General features: G+C 40.9%; 1 protein-coding gene across 3 annotated transcripts in view; it reads right to left on the bottom strand.

The window, feature by feature from the left end:
• Positions 1-21,239, bottom strand: part of SYT14 (synaptotagmin 14) — a 195,061-nt gene that overhangs the window by 103,960 nt on the left and 69,862 nt on the right. Inside the window, exons 1-2 of one of the 3 annotated variants that reach the window (XM_019516406.1) lie at positions 3,307-3,391; positions 664-1,918 (exon numbers count right to left, since the gene is read on the bottom strand). In XM_019516406.1, coding sequence (XP_019371951.1) covers positions 664-1,612 — 949 coding nt within the window. In that variant the 5' untranslated portion in view covers positions 1,613-1,918; positions 3,307-3,391. Of the gene's footprint in view, positions 1-663; positions 1,987-3,306; positions 3,472-21,239 lie in introns of those variants that run through there. The other 2 variants (XM_019516405.1, XM_019516407.1) reach the window with 2 other exon arrangements.

Genomic DNA, 21,239 nt, shown 5'->3' with positions numbered 1-21,239 from the left:
AAAATCCCCTTTTTTTTTTTTTTTTTTTTTTTTTTTTTTTTTAAGTTCTCACATACCATTTTCTAGATAGCCGTTTTAAAGGCATGCATGCAATTGCTTACAAAGAATAAATAAAATACATTCAGTCTAGAATTTTTTGTTTTGAAAAAAATACTATCATTAAGATAATCTTAGATCTTAAAAACATATGCATATGGATGATCCATATGCAGTAAGAACAAAGATACTTTGAATACATCCCTTAAGAGAGTTCAGCTGACTATATCAAATGTTACATAACTTTTAATCCAGGAAACTGACATGGTAAAAAGAATTTTAGGAGTGTTCTATAACAAAGCAAAGACTTTCGTTAAAAATTCCAGTATCCAAGAGAAAGCACACAAAGCACTTGGGAAAAAGATGGAAGTTTTTATTTAGGAACAACGAAGATTTACGAATGAGGAAAAATATTTAACCATGAGCTCTATAGACCAAAAACAAACAAAACTAGTTAGGGTTTTAAGAAACACCATTGCAATTAGGCAGCAAATAAAACATATTACAAAAGATTCCACCGACAAGAAAGAGGTGTTATCGTGAAATCTGTAAATTGGGAAGTAATAGTAGTAAGCAGTAAAAGGTGGAGAAAAGGCCAGGAAGACAATTTGCTGAAAGACTCCTCACCTTTTTCTGTTGTCTTCATACTACTTACTTCTCTTGCATTTTTTTCTGATTCTTTATAGTTTCTTTTTTTACCTTCTTTTGATAGGGTAGTTGAGGCGTTTTCTTCATGCTTCATTAAAGGTTGTCCTTTGCCATCAGAAAAAGCTTTACATTTCTTTTCTTTCACTTCTTTAACACGATCTTTTTGTGCCTTTTTCAAATTAGACTCTGAAAATCTCTGCTTTTGTGCTTCGTTTACTTTTGTTTCCGAATTCTTGGACACATTTGTACCATGAACTTCTCTGTGGTCTTTAAAATCAACTGCTGATGATCTTGGTTTACCTTTTTTAGGCAAGTGTCTCTTTGCAGTCTCCGATATGACTTGCAATCCATTACTGGGTTTCTTAATGACAGATTCTTCTGCTGCAAGTTTATTACTCTTCAGACTATTATCCTTTGAGAACTTTTCATTTACCAAGTACTCCTTTCCTTTCTCTCCTTTGCTTTGAACATGTCTTCCTACTTTTTCCAAGTCTTCCTTATCACTAAAATGTTTATTAGCATCACCCTGCTTTAACTGATATTGGTGTTTGTCCTTGACATAATGGGATGATCTGTCTTGAGCTGTATCTTGTTTTGCAACATCTAATGAAGTATAATTAGTTTGTTTATTTTTATCTTTTGTAGCGCACGAGTTTTCTTTCATATTTGTCTCCTTAGAATCTGGTAATGACATTATAGCTTCATCTTTAACTGGCACTGCTTTATCTTCCTGTGTTTTAAAATTTTCATCTTCTGTGCGAAAACCATTTATCATACTCGTTACCTGCTCTGTGACTGAATCAGCTACACAGTAACCGACTTCTCCAACGACACTGGTCAGATCATCTACAGCACTGCTAAGCGTGTCAACCAGAGAAGACACAGAAGGAAGGTTCAGATTTTGTTGAAAGTTTTTAAAAAATGCCATTTGTCTAATTTCTTTATTCACCAAAGCACTTCGTAGAAAAATCTTTTGTTCTGTGATTTCTTCAAGCACAGCCAAATTCAGTATTATGTTGAGTTAGCTTTGTTATCTCAGTTATATAACCTGGGGCCACAACAGCTTTGCTCTTTCCCCAGATTTTGTAAGCAGTGAAAGAATTAATAAATCAAGGCAGAAAAATCCTCAAAATGAAGTGAAAAATCAACTAGTGTCATACAATATTTTTCCACTGTAAAAATGTCAAGTCTTTTGCCATAATTCAGGAACAACTAGCAATAATACAATGGATTACTAGAAAAAAAGAAAAAAACAAAACAAAAACGTGTGGGAAAGAAGAAATATGTACTTTTATTCTATACCTGCAAAGAAGAAGTTTTAAATAAACGTAAATGATATGTATTAAATTAATTAAAACAACCATGAATTACTTTAGATTAATATAATAGCACAGCACATGCCCAAAATAATTATTTTTTTAACTTAAAATATTTGTTGATTTTCAAAAGAGGAGGATGAATTTGGCTATGAATACTTGGTCCACAGCACGCCAACTTGTTAAAAAGAAATGTATTGGTAGCATCCTTGTTTCTCCTGCACTCTGTCGCATACCTTAGGGTTGCTGGCCTTTTTTATATCAGTTGTTTTCTGGCTGTGACCTACAAAAGGGGCCAGAATAGATTTTTTCATAGAACCTTTGGGACAAATGTTGACTACACTTGGTTGTCTGTGATCACAGGAGACTGGAATCAGTGACCCAGAAACTCCTTCTCATTCTGTGTTCTTATGTTAAAAGGTTTGACCGCTACAAGAAATTTCAATCACGAGCTCAGAAACCAAAATTAGCCCTGCCTTCTGAGAAGCAGCTGTGAAGGAGGTAGTAAAGAAGAGTCCAAGTAAGCAAATCAATCACTTAATATTCCATAGTCCCTTATTTTATGCTGGTCTCTTCTTCAGAAGTGAGCTAATCTCAGCTATCACTAGAATAATCATAGCCTCAAAGGAGAAAGGTATCCAGTTCACTGACCCCCAAACTTAGGTATGTACAAAACACATATTCCCAACCCCCTGAGAAGAGTTTGATATGTGACATTTCCAAGGGTTTTATTTATTTTGTGTAATGTTATTGGATTGTTTGGCAGAAGGAGAGGGGAGGGGCAGGAGTTGGTTGGTTGGCTGGTTTTGTACTAGTTTGGATGCTATCTTAGCTAAATAGGCGCTTTCTTCCAAGTAGCTAAGCCTAGAAATAATTTATTAGTCAGTAAAGAGACATATTTCAATTTCTGGTGTTTGATTTCCTTTAAAATCCTTCTCTACCCATACAGCCTTCCTTGTCTGCAAAAACATTGGAAAATTAACTTGGTTTGTTGTATGCATCCCCCTCAATAATCCTGTTACCTAAATCTATTTTCATTACAGACAACCATGCAGTATTTCAATGTTTCAGGGGACATAAGGAAAAAGAAGCATCTTCTCACATGCAAAAGCCATGGAGATGTGTAAAGTTTCTGTGGGTCAGTAATCAAAGAGGCCGTCTTTCTTCCAGATGGTATACAATCCTCAAACTCATCTACATACAACAACATGCATTTTCCTCATGTGGACCACTTTATTTACACAAAAAAAATGTGTATTATCTTTCCATACATCAAAATCAAGTAGAATAAAGTTCATATACTTACAAAGTTTGTCTTGTGAATTCTTTCTTGCGCTGTATCCTGAATCAAGGTCTGGGAAGCCAGCAACAGTTTCAAAACACATTTTTTTATTAATATATAGGAAAAGGAGTAACATCAAGATAATAAACACTCCAACAGCTGAAAGGAATCCCACTGCCTCAGGAGAGACTGAAAGAAATGGAAAGAGAAGGAAAAAAACTGCAAAAAACCTACTATAAATTTCAAAATATAATGTGTCAACAATAAAATGCTTAATAATATTTCAATTTTCCAACAACAAAAAGTAACAGAGTTTCAAACACATATATAAAATATTTAGGGGTGCACAGATAGAGATTTTTTGGGCCAGTACCAACGGCCAATTTTTAACAAGCCATATTGGCTGATATCAATACGACTGCCATGGCCCAGCCGCATGGAGTGTGGTGTCCAGTTGGTAAGTCTGTTGTCGGGGAAGGGCCGTTGGGAAAGGAAAGGGCATGGGTGGAGGAGGGCAGACCAAGGCTCCTGCAGTGAGGGAGGGAGTAGCGCTGGCACTGGGGCTGGGGCAGGAGCTACACAGCCGAGATGGGTTGAGGCACAAGACGGAGCCGCAAGCAGCTCATCTGGAGGATGGGGGGGGGCCCTCTGGCTACTGGATACACCCTGGGAGGATATGAGGGGTGTGTGCCCCCTGGATTTGCATGCAGCATGAGGGTGGATTGCTGTTGTAGGCTGGGGATGGCGCCAGGGTCTTCCCAGCAGGGGGCTGGGCCAAGGCTGCACTTGGGGCAGGCGACAGTAGCACTGCAATGGTGGCAAATTTTGGAGTGGTTGCAGCCCACCCTGTAGCTCCCCTTCCCAGCACCACCACCGCCCACCCCAAGCACAGCCTGATCCAACCGCTTCCCCCCACCCGCCAGGAAGAGGGCAGCACCACCCTCTGTCCCATGCCCCACTCTGGCTGTGCAGAGCCTGCCTCAGCCCTAGCCCCACTCCCTCCCTCACTGTGGGGGCCTTGGTCTTACTCACCCATGCCCCTTCCTTCCCCCACAACAGGACTTACCAGCCGGACATTGCTTTCCATGTTGCCAGACTGTGCTGCGGCTGCGCATGCACGTGACATTTAAATCAACCATATTAAATTAACCACATGAGCCAAAAAAAGCCGATTGCTGATAATGTCAATTTTGCTTTTATCGGTGCCAACATGATATGGGACCGATGTATCGGTGCACCTCTAAAAATATTGTTAAAACAAAATTATACTATGTCAATTTAGATGCTTCTTCCTTATGGTGTTAAATTTCAAAACAGATAGTTTTAAAACCAATTGAACAAGTGGTTTTCTATACTTATCCAATGCATTCTAAACTAGCTCTTATTTAAAGAGGCATTACAACAATTTAATAGTAGTTATAGTGATAGCAAACTAGGGTATCCAGATGTACACGAAATTAATATGGCGGGGGGGGGAGGACTGTTTCTGCATTTTACATTAGCCAATTACTGGCAATTTTTTTTTCCAGGATTCATAGAGGACTACCTTCCTCACAGAGCATAGTCATGCTCCTTTTTGCTTGCTTTCCTTCTGGCCCCATGAATCTTGCCTTCCTGTCTGCACAGTGGACTACCTTTAAAAGGCTGGGTGGAAAATCCTGCCTATTCTCACGCCTCATGTTAAGACACTCTCCTGAAAGATGTTTTGAGTCCCCTAAATTCTGCCCAAGTCCTGTTTAGGAGCCTACAAGAATGAGCTACATCTGGCCCTTGATGTCTATGGTATAATTTTGAATTGCTGCTGTCAGTGTTATTCAATGTTTTATCACATCTTCAAAGAACCTCAAACTAATCTACCAAAAATTAGTAGCAAAATAATTAGTTCTTTGGACAGTATACACTCAAAACTGATTTTATGCTGTATTCAGGTTGTCACTAAGAGATACATGGATACAAGTCCAAAACAAATGCTTTCTCAGAGAGGAGCCTTGGATTGTGTGTGTGTGTTGGGGGGGGGGGGAAGCTAAACTTCATGAAATCTATTTGCTGTAGTCCAACAGTCAAGATACTGGACATGTACAGATTTATGATAGATTAATCTAGTAAAAGGATATCAACATTTTTTCTGAGAAAAGGTGGATTTCATGACTATACTACCCAGAGATGGATTTGTCAGTTGTAGGCTCCTTGTTAACCATATGCCAAAAGAAACATTTACTGACAACCAAAGACAGTTATCTGCAGCCATAACAGAAAAAAAGCATAGGTTCTGGATCCAAGTTAATTTGATCCAGAAAAAAATTACGAAGAAAGAAAAAGAAACTAGTGAAGCTGTTACTAGATTTTTAAGAAAAGAGAAAGGCCATTATCTAAACATATTCCCCCAGCTCTCTTTCAAATAATTGTAACTGATCTTATAAAAGGTATGAAAGGGTCTTGTTCAAGGGGAAAAAAAATCTTTTACTGAGTAAGTCAGATGTCTAAGATACTCTGTCAGCATGAGACGTGTCTATCTTGCATTATCTTGAATTGAGCCTGAAGTGTAGAATAAAGGAAGTTATTATTCAACTAGATAGCAATCTATACTTTATCTGAAATGTACCTGCCAACACTCTATTGCATTCTATGTAGATTCTTATACAGCACTCATCACAACAGCATCTTAGTGTCTTGCAGCAGTACATTAAGAAACCTGAGTAGTGTATCACATGTTTGCTCACCTTCTCTTTACAGAGAGAAGTATCTGAAGTAGAGTGCTTTGTTCTGAGAGATTTTGGTAAGCATTTTCTGTCCATTTGTTTCCTAGCAGTATGTTTGTTTGTTTTTTGGAGGGAGCTTCGGGGGGGAGGAGGGGTAGTCAGAGGAACGGAGGATAAGATTTGACTGTTCTCGTTTTAATTTGGTTTTATTTTTCATAAATATATAGGTTGTGGTACATTAATATTACTAAGATGATCAAGGCAAAGAAATGTGCCTTGCAGTTGAAATGGAAGATGGTTTGTGATTCCTGTTTTCAACTGGACAGGAAGAGCAGTAACCTGAAACAGCCTGCTTTTCCTTGTCACCCTGACAATTTCCATGGGAAAAAAGAAAATTCAAGTCATTTCAATTCATCCTTCTTCAGAATAGCTACTGAAAAGAAAACAGGATGGTTGGCACTGAAGGCAGCAAAGGAGAGAAGAAGGAACCATGCAATGTAAATATATTCCATGAATATATGAGATTAAGGAAAAAGCAGAACTAGCAAGACACTATACTTATACTATCATACTTGTGAGATCTTATGGAGCCCAGATCTGTTTAAGATACCAGCTGCTGTGTAGAATATGGTCATAGAGCCTGGTAGAGCCTCCAAAACTATGGGGGAGCATTTTCCTCAAGGAAAAACTGAAATGTGGAATTCTCTTATCATTGGGATTACGTGTATATTTCCAGATTTTGCTAGTCTTTTGCTTAACCAAAACACAGTGTCATTATGGAGAATCATGAATATATATTATTAAAGAAAGAATAGGATTTAGTGGATTTGAGGTATGGTAGGACTCTGAGAAAAGTCAAAGAATTATGGTTAAGATGCATTAACACTGAATATAGGATGAGTAATCTCAGCCTAGTTTGAGTAGGTTACTACTAAAAGTGATTTCAAAGACTGGGAACTACAGTAAAAATGAAGATCAACACTCTCCAGCTGATCTTGGCTTGCTGTGGCTCACTGAAACAAGTAGCTGGGGAAAAAGTGGTACATGGACCAAAAAAAATTATGGCCAAATGCTAGTGGGCTATCCACCAAATTTCATTGTTTGAGGTTCAGTGGCGTTGAAACAATTGTCTAGTTTTGATAACTAGCCCAAATGCAGTCAAAACACGGGCTAAGGCAGGAAACACGGGCTAAGGCAGGGGCAGACAATTATTTCAGGCAGAGGGCCGCTTACTGAGTTTTGGCAAGCCATCGAGGGCTGCATGACAGGCAGCCAGAGGCAGATAAATATTAGTTTTCTAAATTTTTTAGGGGCCCCGCAGGCCAGATAAAATGGCCTGGAGGACCACATCCAGCCCATGGGCTGCATTTTGCCCACCCCTGGGCTAAGGGGTAAAAATGGTGCTCAACTACTAAAGCAGTCAGGTTCCAGAAGTACTTCTATAAACAAGAAGAACTGCTGATTCCCAAGAACAAGCCTCTCTGCAGTCATCAATTACTTGCATCCATCAGAGCCGTACACCTTTCAAGGAGTTAGTAACGGTACTGCTATTGGCACCATCATCCACTATGGTACCTGTGCTTCTAGGGTAATGGTATTACAATACCCCTATAGATCTGAAAGACAGAGGGTAAGCCAAGGAAGAAGATGTAACCAAGGCAAAGGCATAGAATCAAAGGGAAGTAGGGATAGAAGGGACCTAACAGCCGTGTCCAGACAAGCCGGGACATGTGGATTGTGGCATCACAAACCTCTTTGAGGTGCCACAAACCACACACATGGAATGTTAAAACATGCCCCATGCTGCAGATTTACAGTACAGGGGCAAAATTTGCTACTGGGATTTCCTGGTAACAAAAATAAGTGCTAGGAAAAAAGTGGTACAATACATGCTAACCAAAACAGAGGTTTGGTTCTCCAGTGAGATGCCCTGGTTGATGGCCAGTGTCTCTATGCTCCATTTGTGCTGCAACTGCTCTGCTTCAGCACACTAGGAGCCAGGAGGAGCTGGGCAAGGGCAGCTTGCCCACAGCAGGACAATGTGTCCCACAACAAAGAGCAGATGTAGGAGAGTGCACTGCAGCATGAAGCAGCACAAATTTGTACCACTATTATTCATGTTGTTGCAAGCACACACCCCTGCTCATCTGGACACGACCAATGAAGTCATCTAGCCCAGCACCCTGTTCAAGGCAGAAGCATCTCTGAACATTTGCAGGCATGGAGCCTATTCCAATGCTTAACCTTCGTCACAGTGAAAACTTAATTTTCTAACATCCAACCTAAGTTTCCTCTGCTGCAGAGCAAGTCCATTGCTCCTACTGCCATCTCCTAAAGCCATAGAGAACAGTCTATTTCCATCTTCTTTACATAATCACCCTTTGGGTATTTGAAAACTATTATCAAATCTCCCCTTCGTCTTTTCTTCTCCAAACTAAATAATTCTAGTTCTTTCAATCTTTCTAAATATGTCCTGTTTTCCAGTCCACCAATCATTTCTGTTGTTCTCTGCTGGACACTTTCTAACCTGTCCACAGCTTTCCTTAAGTGTAGGGCCCCAAAATGAACACAGTACTCCAAGAGGCCTTACCACTGCCAAACAAAGTATAAAAATCACTTTGCTTGATTTGCAGATGTCAGTCTGGTTAATACAACCAGTAGGATATGTTAGCTTTTTCTGCAACAAGAACATACTGTTGGCTTCTATTCAGCTTCTGATGCACTGTAATATCCTGGCCCTTCTCTGCAGAACTGCAGCCTAGCCAGTCATTCCTCCAGCCTTAAAGTAATGGATCAGAATAATAATCTATTCCATGAAGTGGCAGTCAGTTGAAAACCAAGATTAATACCTTCTCATATCATAATAAAATCTCTCAAATAAATTTAGAACAGGTTGGTACAGACTATGGTTGGAATTACACCGTCCCCAGAAGCTAAAGGTTCCATCCCAAAATCCTGGGCAAGTGCCAAAGTCCCACAGTACTGGTCAAACTACTTTGCTTAGTTGTCAGAAGTAGGTAAGGGAACAGCAATAAACTACTGCATACAGCACTATGCAAGATGCAAGGTTTTTTGGTGATATCCTTTATTGGACCATCCTTATAATAGGGAGAGATGTTAGACAAACTTTCAGGGCAGGGACAACTGCAAAGAAAAAGATCAGATGAGGAGCTAGATAAAGAAGAGAAACTGACACTAGCTGGTTGTGAACAGGACAGGGAACCTGGGTGAGAAGCAAGACAAATCTAAGGAACAGCCAGGATGAAGGATAAATCACTTGGATCAGTTGGGCAAGGAGACTGGGAATGGGATAAGGAGTCTGAGGAACAGAGATTGGGGCTGGAAAAATAAAATGGGACTGAGATAAGGAGACAGGGACAAAGCAGCAGCAGGACAGAAGCCGGTTGAAGGAAACTTGGGAAGAACCCAGGTACATGCCCACTCAAACACACTGCATTCTACAGAAGAAAATGACATGGGAATGACACCAAAAGATCCTGAGTCTCAATTCCAGCGATCACCAAAGGAGATCATCAGTCAATACAACTCTGGTCATCTTTGTTTTACCCAGATCACTAGATAGATTGAAGCCACTAAATAGTGTACAATAATTGTCTCACCATAACCTTTTCAATAATCATAACCAAACATGAAGAAGTAACAGAACAATACTTGGAAAGATATTGTCAATGATTTCTTGAGCACAGAGTGTACACAAGCTTTTTTTTAAAAAGTAAGTGTCCTGCCCTCCATTGAGTTGGCATTGACAAATCTCTAACCACAACAGTCTAGTATTTCCCCACAACTCTTACCCAGCCAAGTCTTGAGAGCTGCCAAGACCACAAAGAATTCAAAGAACTACACACTGGCTAAAACTCAAGAAGAAAAGATGTACATTTGTCCCTTAAGAAGCTGTTCTGCTATCAGACAAATAATCAGCTCACTGGGACCACATTTTATTTGCAAAATAAGACGAAATTCTTATAAAAGGAGGCCCCCCCCCAAACAGTAACTGTAGAAGCAATGCAGAGTTACCACTTTCTAGTGCTGAAAAAATTGACAGAGCAAGATTTTATGAATGCTACGATAGAAACAAAGAACCATTCTAGGACTCCACTCCAGGACTCATACAAGGTGGATGCACTGTGATTCAGGCTGGATGTAAACAGCACAGCAATTTATTCTCTGAAATGATCCTTCTTCAGTTTGTACTGTACCAAGTGCCCAGCCAGAAAAAACCTGCACTAAAGCTGGTTCTGCATGCTGGATGTCAGTGACTCATGCAAAATCAGATGCCTTATGTTTTACAAGATTAAATTGTTATTACATTATTTGCCACTGGCCCTCCATTAATCAGCCTTCTAGTGCCCTACCTATTCATACACATTGATCTATTTTCACTTCATGTAAGAAAACTGCATATGGAAAACAAGACAGGCAAGGAGAGTGAAAAGGCAAAACAGATCCAACATTACTTTCACTATCATTTCAATACTTTCCCTTTCCCACCCCTGTTGAGTACCTTGCATGAAAAGCACAGAGGTAACTGTCTAATGTCTTTTAGTGTTTAAACATATAGGTAGAATACCCATGCCAACAGCAAAAGCAAAGCAGACTTTAAGGGCCAAGTCCTGTTCCATCTATTAGGCATCTCCTATTACCAACATAGGAACATAAGACCTTATTCCACCCAGCTCAACACCCTGAAGAAACAGCTTTACTTTTATTGCATACCTTCATCTTAAGGTTAAGTCACAAAAAGAGGTGAGGACATCTCACCTACCTCTTCCACTAATGATTGTTCAGGGGCTTAAGCAGGATGAAATAGGAACACTCTTTTATACATAAGCACCACTTACCTATACAGTGCATCTAATAGTTGGATTAAGATCTGGCCCTTGATGACTAAGTCGTGTACTGTTTCTAAATTACTGAGTGAGGTTCTGATCTTTCCTCCCACATAAAGGAAAAGGATATGAAATTTGTTTTTAAATCAAAATTCTAACCCTCCATGTTAAATGCACTGACTTCATCATAAAAGCAAGGGACAATTCTAAATATTGTCCATGCTGATATTTAAAAATAAAAAAAACCAAAGTGGCTTACATTATTAACATATTTATAGTTCTCACAATTCAAAGCTGCTTTTGATCTATTCACCGTGAGTCCTGAAAAGAAATGAACCTATGAAATGGTTTGCTCCACAGTACAGTAGACCTAACATTAAATTAATTAGTACCCAAGGAATAGTCGGGAAAGAATAAAAAAAGTCTACACATGAGCTGTGCAGTTCTCTATGGATACACAATATCTGATGACAGTAGTCTAAAAAAAAAAGACCAAGAAAAAACCATAGCAGCCAATACCCTGCAAAAAGGCTGAAACTTTAGCCCCAGCAAAACTAATTAATTATTAATGTAATTTAGTACCAACATGGGACTTTAGAAATGATCTTTGTATCGATTTGCATATATGAAAACAATCTTAAAACTTGTACGCACATACTAAATACAAAATCAAGTTAAAACATTTTACTTTTAATACCATTTAATATCATATAACACAATACGTTATAAAACAAGTAACAAACTAACACTAACATTACCATCAGTCCTCTAGTGTGTATGAGCATTGGCAGTATAGCATATTATTGTTTGTACTGTATTAATCCCTCAATTAGCTTAGTTTAGTTCAAGCACCAACCAGCTGTACTCCTTGGATAGAAAAGAACATGAAACATTGTATCATTATATCTTTGCCACATTCAGCATTGGGATTTTTTAAATTCCAAATACAAGCGTTAACTTAAATTCTAAATAACAACTTGAAAGAATGTTATTTATACTATGAAAAAGCGTAAATAAAAAAATCTGACAGATTTCCAGTGCTTCCAGCAGAAAGTAAGTATTAAATGTATTTTTACTTGTGATAATTTTGGCACACTGGTCAAATTCATATCTTCTATTTCACTAAGGTCCTAATTATCCCCAGTTTACAGACTAAACCAATTAGAAGAATATCTGAAAGGTACAATAATTAAAGCTTTCCAAGTATTAAAAAAAATTAACATTTTACCACAAAGTGTCTATTAGGTCTAATGGATTACATTAAAAAGTTCAAGAGTAGGTACATTTTAGAATATTACAGATATATTTAATGAATACTATATGTGGCTACAGAACAACTGTGATATTTAATTAACACAATTTGATTATCATATTAGTGTACAAACTTACCATCTTCTAGATGATTTGTATCTTCAAAATAAAGTTAGTATCCATCTTAAACCTAGTTTTCCTGCTATTAGAAACTACTTTTGTAACAAATATTTTAATTTAGTTACAGTAATTTTCTTATAGTATATGTAAGTATCCTTAGCTATCATGACATCAAATAAAAATGCCAGATCCTGAGATACATAAGGCTACAAAAAAAGTGCTTGAACTTTTTCTTCAAATATTTAGTACTTATAATAATAAGGCCAATTACTTCCTAGAGCTTCTGAAATGTACTACAGTGCTCACCTGCCTAGTAATGCGTGAAGCCATATGGTTGTCTAGCTATAGGTCAATGATGTTTTAATTATTTACTTCACAAATGCAATCCTATCCACCTTGTGCACAAATTAAGTAACTTTGGGCATGATCCAAAGGTCGTTGAGTCGCTATGTGAGGCTCTGTGTGAGAAGCAGCTTGAACAAGAAAAAGATAGATCTGCTCTCTCATTTAAACACTGACTGCCTTACAATTGATCTCCAGGGGTTGGCAACCTTTTACTATCAGGGGCTGGAACTTGCAATCTGGCCTCCTGCTGAAGACTAAAAATCTCTCCAAGCTACATGCGCTTACCTTTGCCACTGATCCCCAGCCCCTTTGCAGCAAATATAAGTGCAGGGAGAGAGTAGCAGGGACAGCGGTGGAGGGGGGGCACTGCAGAGGGGACAGGTGGCACAGAACAGCTGCATGCCACCTGATCCCTCATGCTGTCCTGGTCCAAGTCAGAGCTTAATAGCCCAAACCTGGCCCACAGACCATAGGGTACTAACTCCTGAAGGATTCTAGCCTCCGTTTCCCTTATTGTTTTAAAATAGAAACGATAACTGCTATGATAGCTGTACTGAACCAGTTCTGTGGAAGAATTATGCATTGTATCAATTATTTATTAGGGCTGTGTGAAGCTTTGGTCGCCGATTTGATTCGGAGGAGATTCAGCGGTCGAATCTCTGAATCAAATAGGTAGACCAATTAAAAGATCTGAATCTAATCCAAAGCCTCCAAACCGATTTGGAAAATATTCGGAGACGTTTAGAGATTCAGACAGGCCAGAGACAGGCAGACAGCCTGGCGGCTGCAGGTTCTCCCACAGCTTCTCCAGCTGTGCCTGCCTCTCTCCAGGCAGGGGGAGCCACAGGAGAAGCTCCCACAGCTGCCCTGCCCAGCCCCAGCCTCCTGGCACTTAAAAAAATAAGGCCCCACACTCACCAGCAGCAGACATCAGGGCCTCTGAGGGCTCATGGCAGAGCCCTCCCACGCAGCACGGGGCAGTGGGGATCACCCCTCCCCCGCCTCCCCTGGCACCCGCACCACAGGTGTCCCATGGCATGGGTGCAGCACTTGCCAGGGCGCCATGCACCATCTGGAAGCTAGGGCCACTGAGGCTGAGCGGTGCCGGGCTCCAGCTCACTGCTGGAGCCGCCTCAGCTCCAGGACAGTACGCGGCACCCTGCGGAGCCACATTGCACCCATGCCATGGGGCAGCTGCTGTGTGGGTGTCAAGCAGAGGGGGCGATCCCCACTGCCTTGTGTTGTGCAGGGGGGCTCTGCCATGAGCCCCCAGAGGCCCTGATTGCTGCTGCCAGAGCCAGTGAGTGCGGGGCTTTTAAGGGCCGGGAGGCTGGGCCAGGCAGGGGATGGGGCCGGGCAGGGCAGCCCTGGGGGCTTCTCCCTGTCTGGAGAGAGAGGCAGGCACGGCTGAAGGAGCCGTGGGAGAACCTGCAGCCGCCTGGCTGTGCCTGCCTCTCCCTGGCTGATCCGAATCTCCAAATCATGCCAAATCTCCAAATCTGATTTGGCCAAATCAAATGGGGACAGTGATTCGAATCACCAGATCAAATCACTGTCCTCCAAATCGGCCGAATCTAAATTAAATACTTCCCTATTCACACAGGCCTCCTACTTGTATCAGTTTATTTGCAAAGTACAGAAGTATCTCATATTATCCAGCTCATAAAACTATGCTAGTATAAAAATATTCTTTTATTGTCACCTCATTCTATACTTTTGTGGTTAAAAGAAAAACTCAAATATAATCTTAGAAAATAGGTAACTGAACCAGACAGACCCCCTTCCCCCCCTAAAAAATAATGGCTCATGGTTAGATACATATTTTTCCTCCCAACCACTGTATAGACCCTTCAATATTTCACATGCATATTTATTGCCAATAACACCTATTTCCATGAAAAATGCAACTCTGAGTACCAAAGTCAGACAGAAAGTGTTTGCATGTGCATGAGGACTAATTTAAAAAAAAAAGCAAGCTATAATTTGTATTTATCGTCAGTTAAATAGCTTTTTTGCCCAATTAATCACACTATGAATGAAATGGTTCATTTCTCTAATAATAGAGAATGACCTGAAAACTCCTTTAACATTTTGTTTTCTCTCAGAGAGAGTACTGGTTGAAATTATAATGAATAAAATACATGAGGCTCCAGAATGTGTCATTATTATTTATTTGGGAAAGAATATATTTGTTGCAGGCTATGAAAAACTTCAATAGATATTAAATAAAATTTAAAATACTGTAATAGCTATAATATTCTATTCAGAGTTCTGCTGTAAGGTTTCAAAACTATTAAAAAATTATTACTTACATAAAATTATACACATGACAAGACATACTCCTGAATAATGCTCCGAGTTTTATATGCTCCTCTATGCAGAAACAGAAGGGTCTTAATCAGAAGCCATTGTGCTTCCACTGAAGTCAAGAACTGTAATTAGTTTCAGAGAAAACTCTTTAAAAAAAATTAAAACGAACATGACAAAAAATTCCAATACTGGCTTTTTAATCCACAGTCTTCTCCCTTACTTCTCACTAGAAGTTGTAAATTAATGCTGTTACATTTACTTACTATAACATTTGTTTGTTCACAAATTGTACAAGAGCTTACACAAGGCTTCTACAATATTTTCAGTTGTGAATACAAACACTCAAAACCAGAACTGTTTGAACAAATTATTTTTTCTGGCTCACAGGTCAAACTGAATGGCAAAATAACTTTCAATTGTGTTGAACCAAAACATGTTTTATTTGTGTAACAAAAGGAAAAAAATGGAGGACAGGGGGACTGTGGAGAAAAAAAAACAAAAAAAAAAAACGGCTCCACAATAAGGAACATCCACTATATCATATTGGACCAATTTTGCAGGACTGGTGTGAGTGTTGTTTGCTGGAGTTGGCAAAGAATACTTGTAAAACAAAAGAACAACTCAATCCTCCTCCATACTGTGGCTGGAGCAGCACTCATATAGGATACCTGCCCCATGGTGATGAGGGGAAAGCAGGGAAAAAAGCCAGTTGAACGATAGTCATTTAAGAAACTAAGGTTTACAGAAGAATGTACAAGACCTTGCATATTTAATCCTAGACATTCATATAAATAGGCTTTCTAATGAAACATTAACAAAGAAAGAAACATTTGTTGAAATTTAAATCTATGGAGTACAGGCAAGTTCAAATGATACTAACACTTACAAACAAAATCTTATCTTAAAAGAAGTCAACAGTGCAGGATGTGAACAAATCACTTGTTTAGGACTTAAGTCTTCTTCAGGAGCAACTCTCAATTAATTTGAGGCCAAAATTTGATCCATATTAGAATGAGTGTAATCTAGAGGGGAATTCCCACTATTTAAAGCACTTAATTTTTAAATACTCCAGTATCATCTTAGTACTTAAACATTTTTTTTGCTCTTACTTGCAGAAGCTGCATGTAGGGGACATTATTTTTTACTATTTCATACATAAAACTCAAAATTAAATGTGCATATATTTGCAAGTAAAAATGTACTTACTCTGATATTAATTGGAATTCTTCAACATGTCTTCTCCATGTATATTCCACATTTGGCACACACAAACTCCATATACTTGAGAACAGAATAATTACCATATTTTCCTTGCATAAAACAGGAACCTTTCCCATACCCCTCCCACCCCCAAACTGTAGTACATGTATTAAGCAGGGAAGCTGTCTCTCTGACCAGGATAGAAGCACCCTACTTTTCCTGCCCCACTGTGCAGCAGCTATGACTTTACTATCCAGACAGCTAAGGGAGCCAATTGACTTAATGGTTCATTATTCTCCATTTGACAAGTGTTAATGACTGTCTCTACTCCATGTCTCACTGTTCTACTAATCAAGCTAACCTTTCTTAGGGCCACTTTACTGTTTGCTAGGTGCTCCTGGTCTCTCTCCTCTTACTTCAGAGCCTAAGCAGGAAAGGCAGCTGAGTAGCTAAACCTTATTGTTTCTGACCCATGTAGCCATAACTCTGGAAAAATTTTCTCCAGTCTGCTTGACAAGTTGTGTATTATATTCTGATGGCATGTTATAGAATCATAGAAAATTAGGGTTGGAAGGGACCTCAAGAGGTCATCTAGTCCAGCCCCATGCTCAATGCAGGACCACTCCCAACTAGACCATTCCAACCAAGGCTTTGTCTACCTGGGTCTGATAAACCTCCAAGGAAGGAAGGTCCACAATCTCACTGGGTAACCTATTCCAGTGTTTTATTACCCTCCTCATGAGAGTTTTTCCTAAAATGTAACCTAAACTTCCCTTACTGCAACTTGAGACTACTGCTCCTTGTTCTGTTATCTGCCACCACTGAGAACTGTCTAGCTCCATCCTCTAAATAGAGCCAGTTCCCTCAGCTTCTCTTCAGAACAATTTTCATTGCCCTTTGATAGACCCTCTCCAATTTATCCATATCCTTTCTGTAGTGGGAAGCTAAAACTGGTCACACTACTCCAAATGTTGCCTCACCAGTGCCAAATACATGGGAGAAGAATCACTTCTCTCAATCTGCTGGCAACGCTCCTACTAATACAGCCAAGTATTCTGATAGCCTTCTTCGTAACAGTGGCACATTGTTGGCTCATGTTCAGCTTACTGTCCACTGTAACCCCCAGCTGCTGCTTACCCAGTCAATCCCCAGCCAGTAAAGGTGTATGGGATTGTTCTGTTCTAAAATGCAGGATTTTGCACTTATCCTTGTTGAACCTCATGAGACTTCTTTTGGCCCAACCATCCAATCTGTCGCGGCCTCTCCGAATCCTAGCCCTACCCTCCAGCGTATCCACTACTCCCCACAGCATGGTCTCATCTGTAAATTTGCTGAGGGTGCACTCCATCCCATCTTCCAGATCATTAATGAAACTACTGAACAAAACCAGCCCCAGGACTGACCCCTGGGACCCTCCATTTGATACTGGCTGCCAGCTAGACACTGAGCCACTGACTACCACCCTCTGAACTAGATGATCCAGCCAGTTTTCTATCCACCTTACAGACCATTCATCTAACCCATACTTTCTTAACTTCCTTGTAATAATGTTGTGGGAGACTATATCACAAGCCCTGCTGAAGTCAAGTTATATCATATTCACTGGTCTCTCTGCATCCACAGAACCCATCATCTCTCATCATAGAAAGCAATCAATCAATCAGGTTGGTCAGGCATGACTTGCCCTTGGTGAATCCATGCCGACTGTTCCTAATCACCACCACCTCCAGGTACTTAGTACCTTGAAGACCTGCTTTATGATTTTTCCAGGGACTGAAATGAGACTGTAGTTCCATGGATCCTCCTTTTTTCCTTTCTTAAAAATAGATACTACATTTACCCTCTTCCAATCATCCAAGACCTCTATTGATCACCACGAGTTTTAAAAGATGGCCAGCAGCTCTGCAACAACATCAGCCAACTCCCTCGGCACCTTCAGGTGCATCCCGTCCAGTCCCATGGACTTGTACATGTCCAACTTTTCAAAATAGTTCCTAGCCTGTTCTCCTGCCACTTGGCTGCTCACCTGCTTCCTAAACTGTGCTGCTAGGTACAGCAGTCAAAAATAATGGCCAGTGGCTCTGCAAACACATTAGTCAACTCCCTTGGGTGCATCACATCTGCCCCTATGGACTTGTATATATCCAGGTTTTCTAAATAGTCCCTCATATGTATGAGAAAATAGGGTATCTATCTGGCCATCAATATTTTTAGGGCTACCCATTTGTCCTGAGTTATTTCTTCTGTCTGTCTATCTAAGGAAAATATAAAAGCAGAATGGGTTTACTCTCCACTATTTTTTTTCCAGCAAGAAATACAAGTGTGAAAAGGAGTAATGACACAGCAAGAAAAGAAGGTAAACAGCAGAATACATGTAGACTACACACTTCAAAGGACTTCAGTTAAACTAAACCTAATCACTTGAAGAAGAAATTGCTTTTTATCTCAATATATATTTCACTCTTGACAAATCCAAAACAGTGGCCAGATATGAGGAAGGAGGCTCCTGGAGGCTACTTAAATAAAGATTGTAATACCCCTCTTTCAAACAAAAGTAAAAGGCCTCAATGCTTCCATTATGGTACAAGGTAGAGACCAAATCCTAACTTTTCCCTCCATCCCCCTGCAGAAGGTATGGACAATATAACATTGTAGCACTCCGAGTGCCTTTAAAGTACTCTAAAAAGTGAAAGTAAAGATGATAGAATAATTAAAGTGCCACTAACCAACCTGAAATGTATCAAAACCTGGATGAAACAGGAACAACTTTAAAGTGGTTCACTGGAAAGCACTTCAAGCTACATTTGTATTTTCCACCAGAACATGATAGGAAGTTGTTTGTCCACTGGCATTCCACAGTATCCTGCCTCCCAAATCACCAAGGTGGCCCCTCTGACTTATTCACAACTCCACTTTTCTGGGGTCACTATCCCTGCCCTGCACATGGGCTCACCTTTTTAAAGCTGGGTACAAAGGCAGCCATTTTCTGGATCACAACTCAGACATCTGGGCTTCTTGAGTGCAACCCACTCATTCACATTAGACCACCTGCATCTGCAAAATACTCTAACTGGAAGCAAGTGGAGCACTCAAGCACCCTGGGGTGGGTTGCTACCATCTCCAAGGCCATTAGGACCTTGAGCTACTAAAGCCTATTGTGGTCTTTATTGTGGGGAGTTTGGTTGTGAATTAACTCCTCTCCAATCCAGTCCATTCACATACCGCAGGAACAGAGGGGAAGTCCTTTCAGGGATAGGAAACAAGAATCATAGAGAATGCTATTAACTTCTTTGGAGTCATTAAAGACTTCTCAGTCCATTTTGTCACTTGAGTCCTCGTTGTAGCAATTTCAAATGACCAAGTTTGTAGGCTGTAACTCAAGCAGGACAGTATGCAGGCAGGAAATGGAAGTTTCTAGGAGCTTCACAATAGCAGGTGTGCTGGGAAGGTGGCCAAAACACAAGTATTTCCACAGAGTTCTTGCTGAGGCAGAAGCATATGTTTTCCGTAGAGCAGCAGGAAGGTCAAGCTTCAGGAAAGAGAGACTTTGCAGCAAAGTACCTCAAGCAGCAGTTCCTTGAAAATACTGAATCATACTTGGGATGGAAGGGGGTATAAGACAAACTGACAAGTTCTTCATTCCAGGAAACAATCAGCAGAACGCCATCTTTCAATCCACTGCTCAAGACAGAGACACTCTCATGGCCTCCAGAAGTAATCATGAAACCTTGCTCTATCACTGATAGGCAAGCCTGTCTTCCAGTATTAGTTCCCCATAACCAGTACACCCTTCTAGGTGAGCTTTTAAGACAGGACCATCCCTTACAGCAGTGATGTCAAACTCACCTTGTACCCTGGGTCAGTTTCAGAGCACAAGGCTCCTTGTAGCCCGGAACCAGCCTGGGGCACAAGAAGCTGTGCAACTGTAACGGCACAGTAGTGGTGGTGGCAACAACAGTTCTGGTGCCAACCCTGACCCAGGCCATACATCAGCAACTCCAGCCCCCACTGCATGTCCTGTGCTGCATCAGCAGCTCCGGCACAAGGCATGTTGTGTCACCCGGCAGCCAGGGAGGTAGAGCCACAGCAGTAGCAACAGGCAATGCAGCCAGAAGGTGACTGAGGCTGTCAAACTGTGCTCACCCTTCTGCCGCCAACTGCCATGTCCACTAGGACCTAAAGGCCCTGGATTCCTGAGGGCCCTCTGGCTATGTCCCCCAGCTTCTGGTGATCCACTGGTAGTTCAGTGTGCCAAATAAAATGGTGCCAGGTATTTGACATGCATGTCTTACAATGTTAGTATAGCACAGGTGCAGGTAACTGGATAGATAAACTCCCACTGTCACATCTGACACTCCCAGACAGATAAAGAACATATCAGTATAAAAAAAAAACATGGATCCCACTGCTCTGCAGCTTGCCATCCGTAAATTCCAGGGGAAGGCTCCACAGAAGCCCAGGAGAAAGGTGCCTTCCCCAGGATGAACATGTGCTCTCAGAACACCCTATTTGCTTTAAGTCAGACTGGGATTCCCCATACAGAAGCTGGTGTACATCACATTTGTTGTAGGCTCCCGAGATGGTAAGCGGCTCCCAAAACTTTTTTTTTTTTAAGTTTATCACTCATCACCAAGTCACACAACTTTAAAAGTGCCTCTTTAAGTCTCTCAAACAGCCCTCCAGGCATTCCATGATGTAATGCCAGAGCCACTTCTCCAGCATAGAAGGGTGCTTCTGCATAAATTCATTCCCAAGGAAAGTTTGGCATGCAGGTTCAAGAGCAGGACCCCTTGCCTTCTCCTGTTCTGCCCTCCTCCCCTCTTCACACTGCTTCTACCACCCACAGCCTCAGGTCCCTGTACTGCTTTCTCCCATCTCCCCACCTCTCCCCCCACACCCAGTCTCTCACCCCTACCTGCCTGCTCCTCAACCCTCTCCCCACCACCTTTGCTCCACAATGGCAGGTTCTATCCCCTGCTGCAGCCCAGGGAATGGAGCATGACTCCAGCTGGGCCCCATAGCAGTGGTACAAAACCAGCACTGCCGTTCCGACTTGACCCCATGCAAGCAGTGGTAGGGATGGATCCTGGTAAAAAGGAGCATGGCAGAAGAGGAGAGAGGAGGAGAAGCATTGCGGGGGTGGGGGGAATTGGGAGCTACAGGAGAAGAGTGGCAGGGTATGCAG

Source organism: Gavialis gangeticus, unplaced genomic scaffold (assembly GCF_001723915.1).
Source record: "Gavialis gangeticus isolate Ggan-Ray unplaced genomic scaffold, GavGan_comp1, whole genome shotgun sequence".
Lineage (NCBI taxonomy): Eukaryota > Metazoa > Chordata > Crocodylia > Gavialidae > Gavialis > Gavialis gangeticus.
This window is presented reverse-complemented; position numbering and strand designations above follow the sequence as displayed.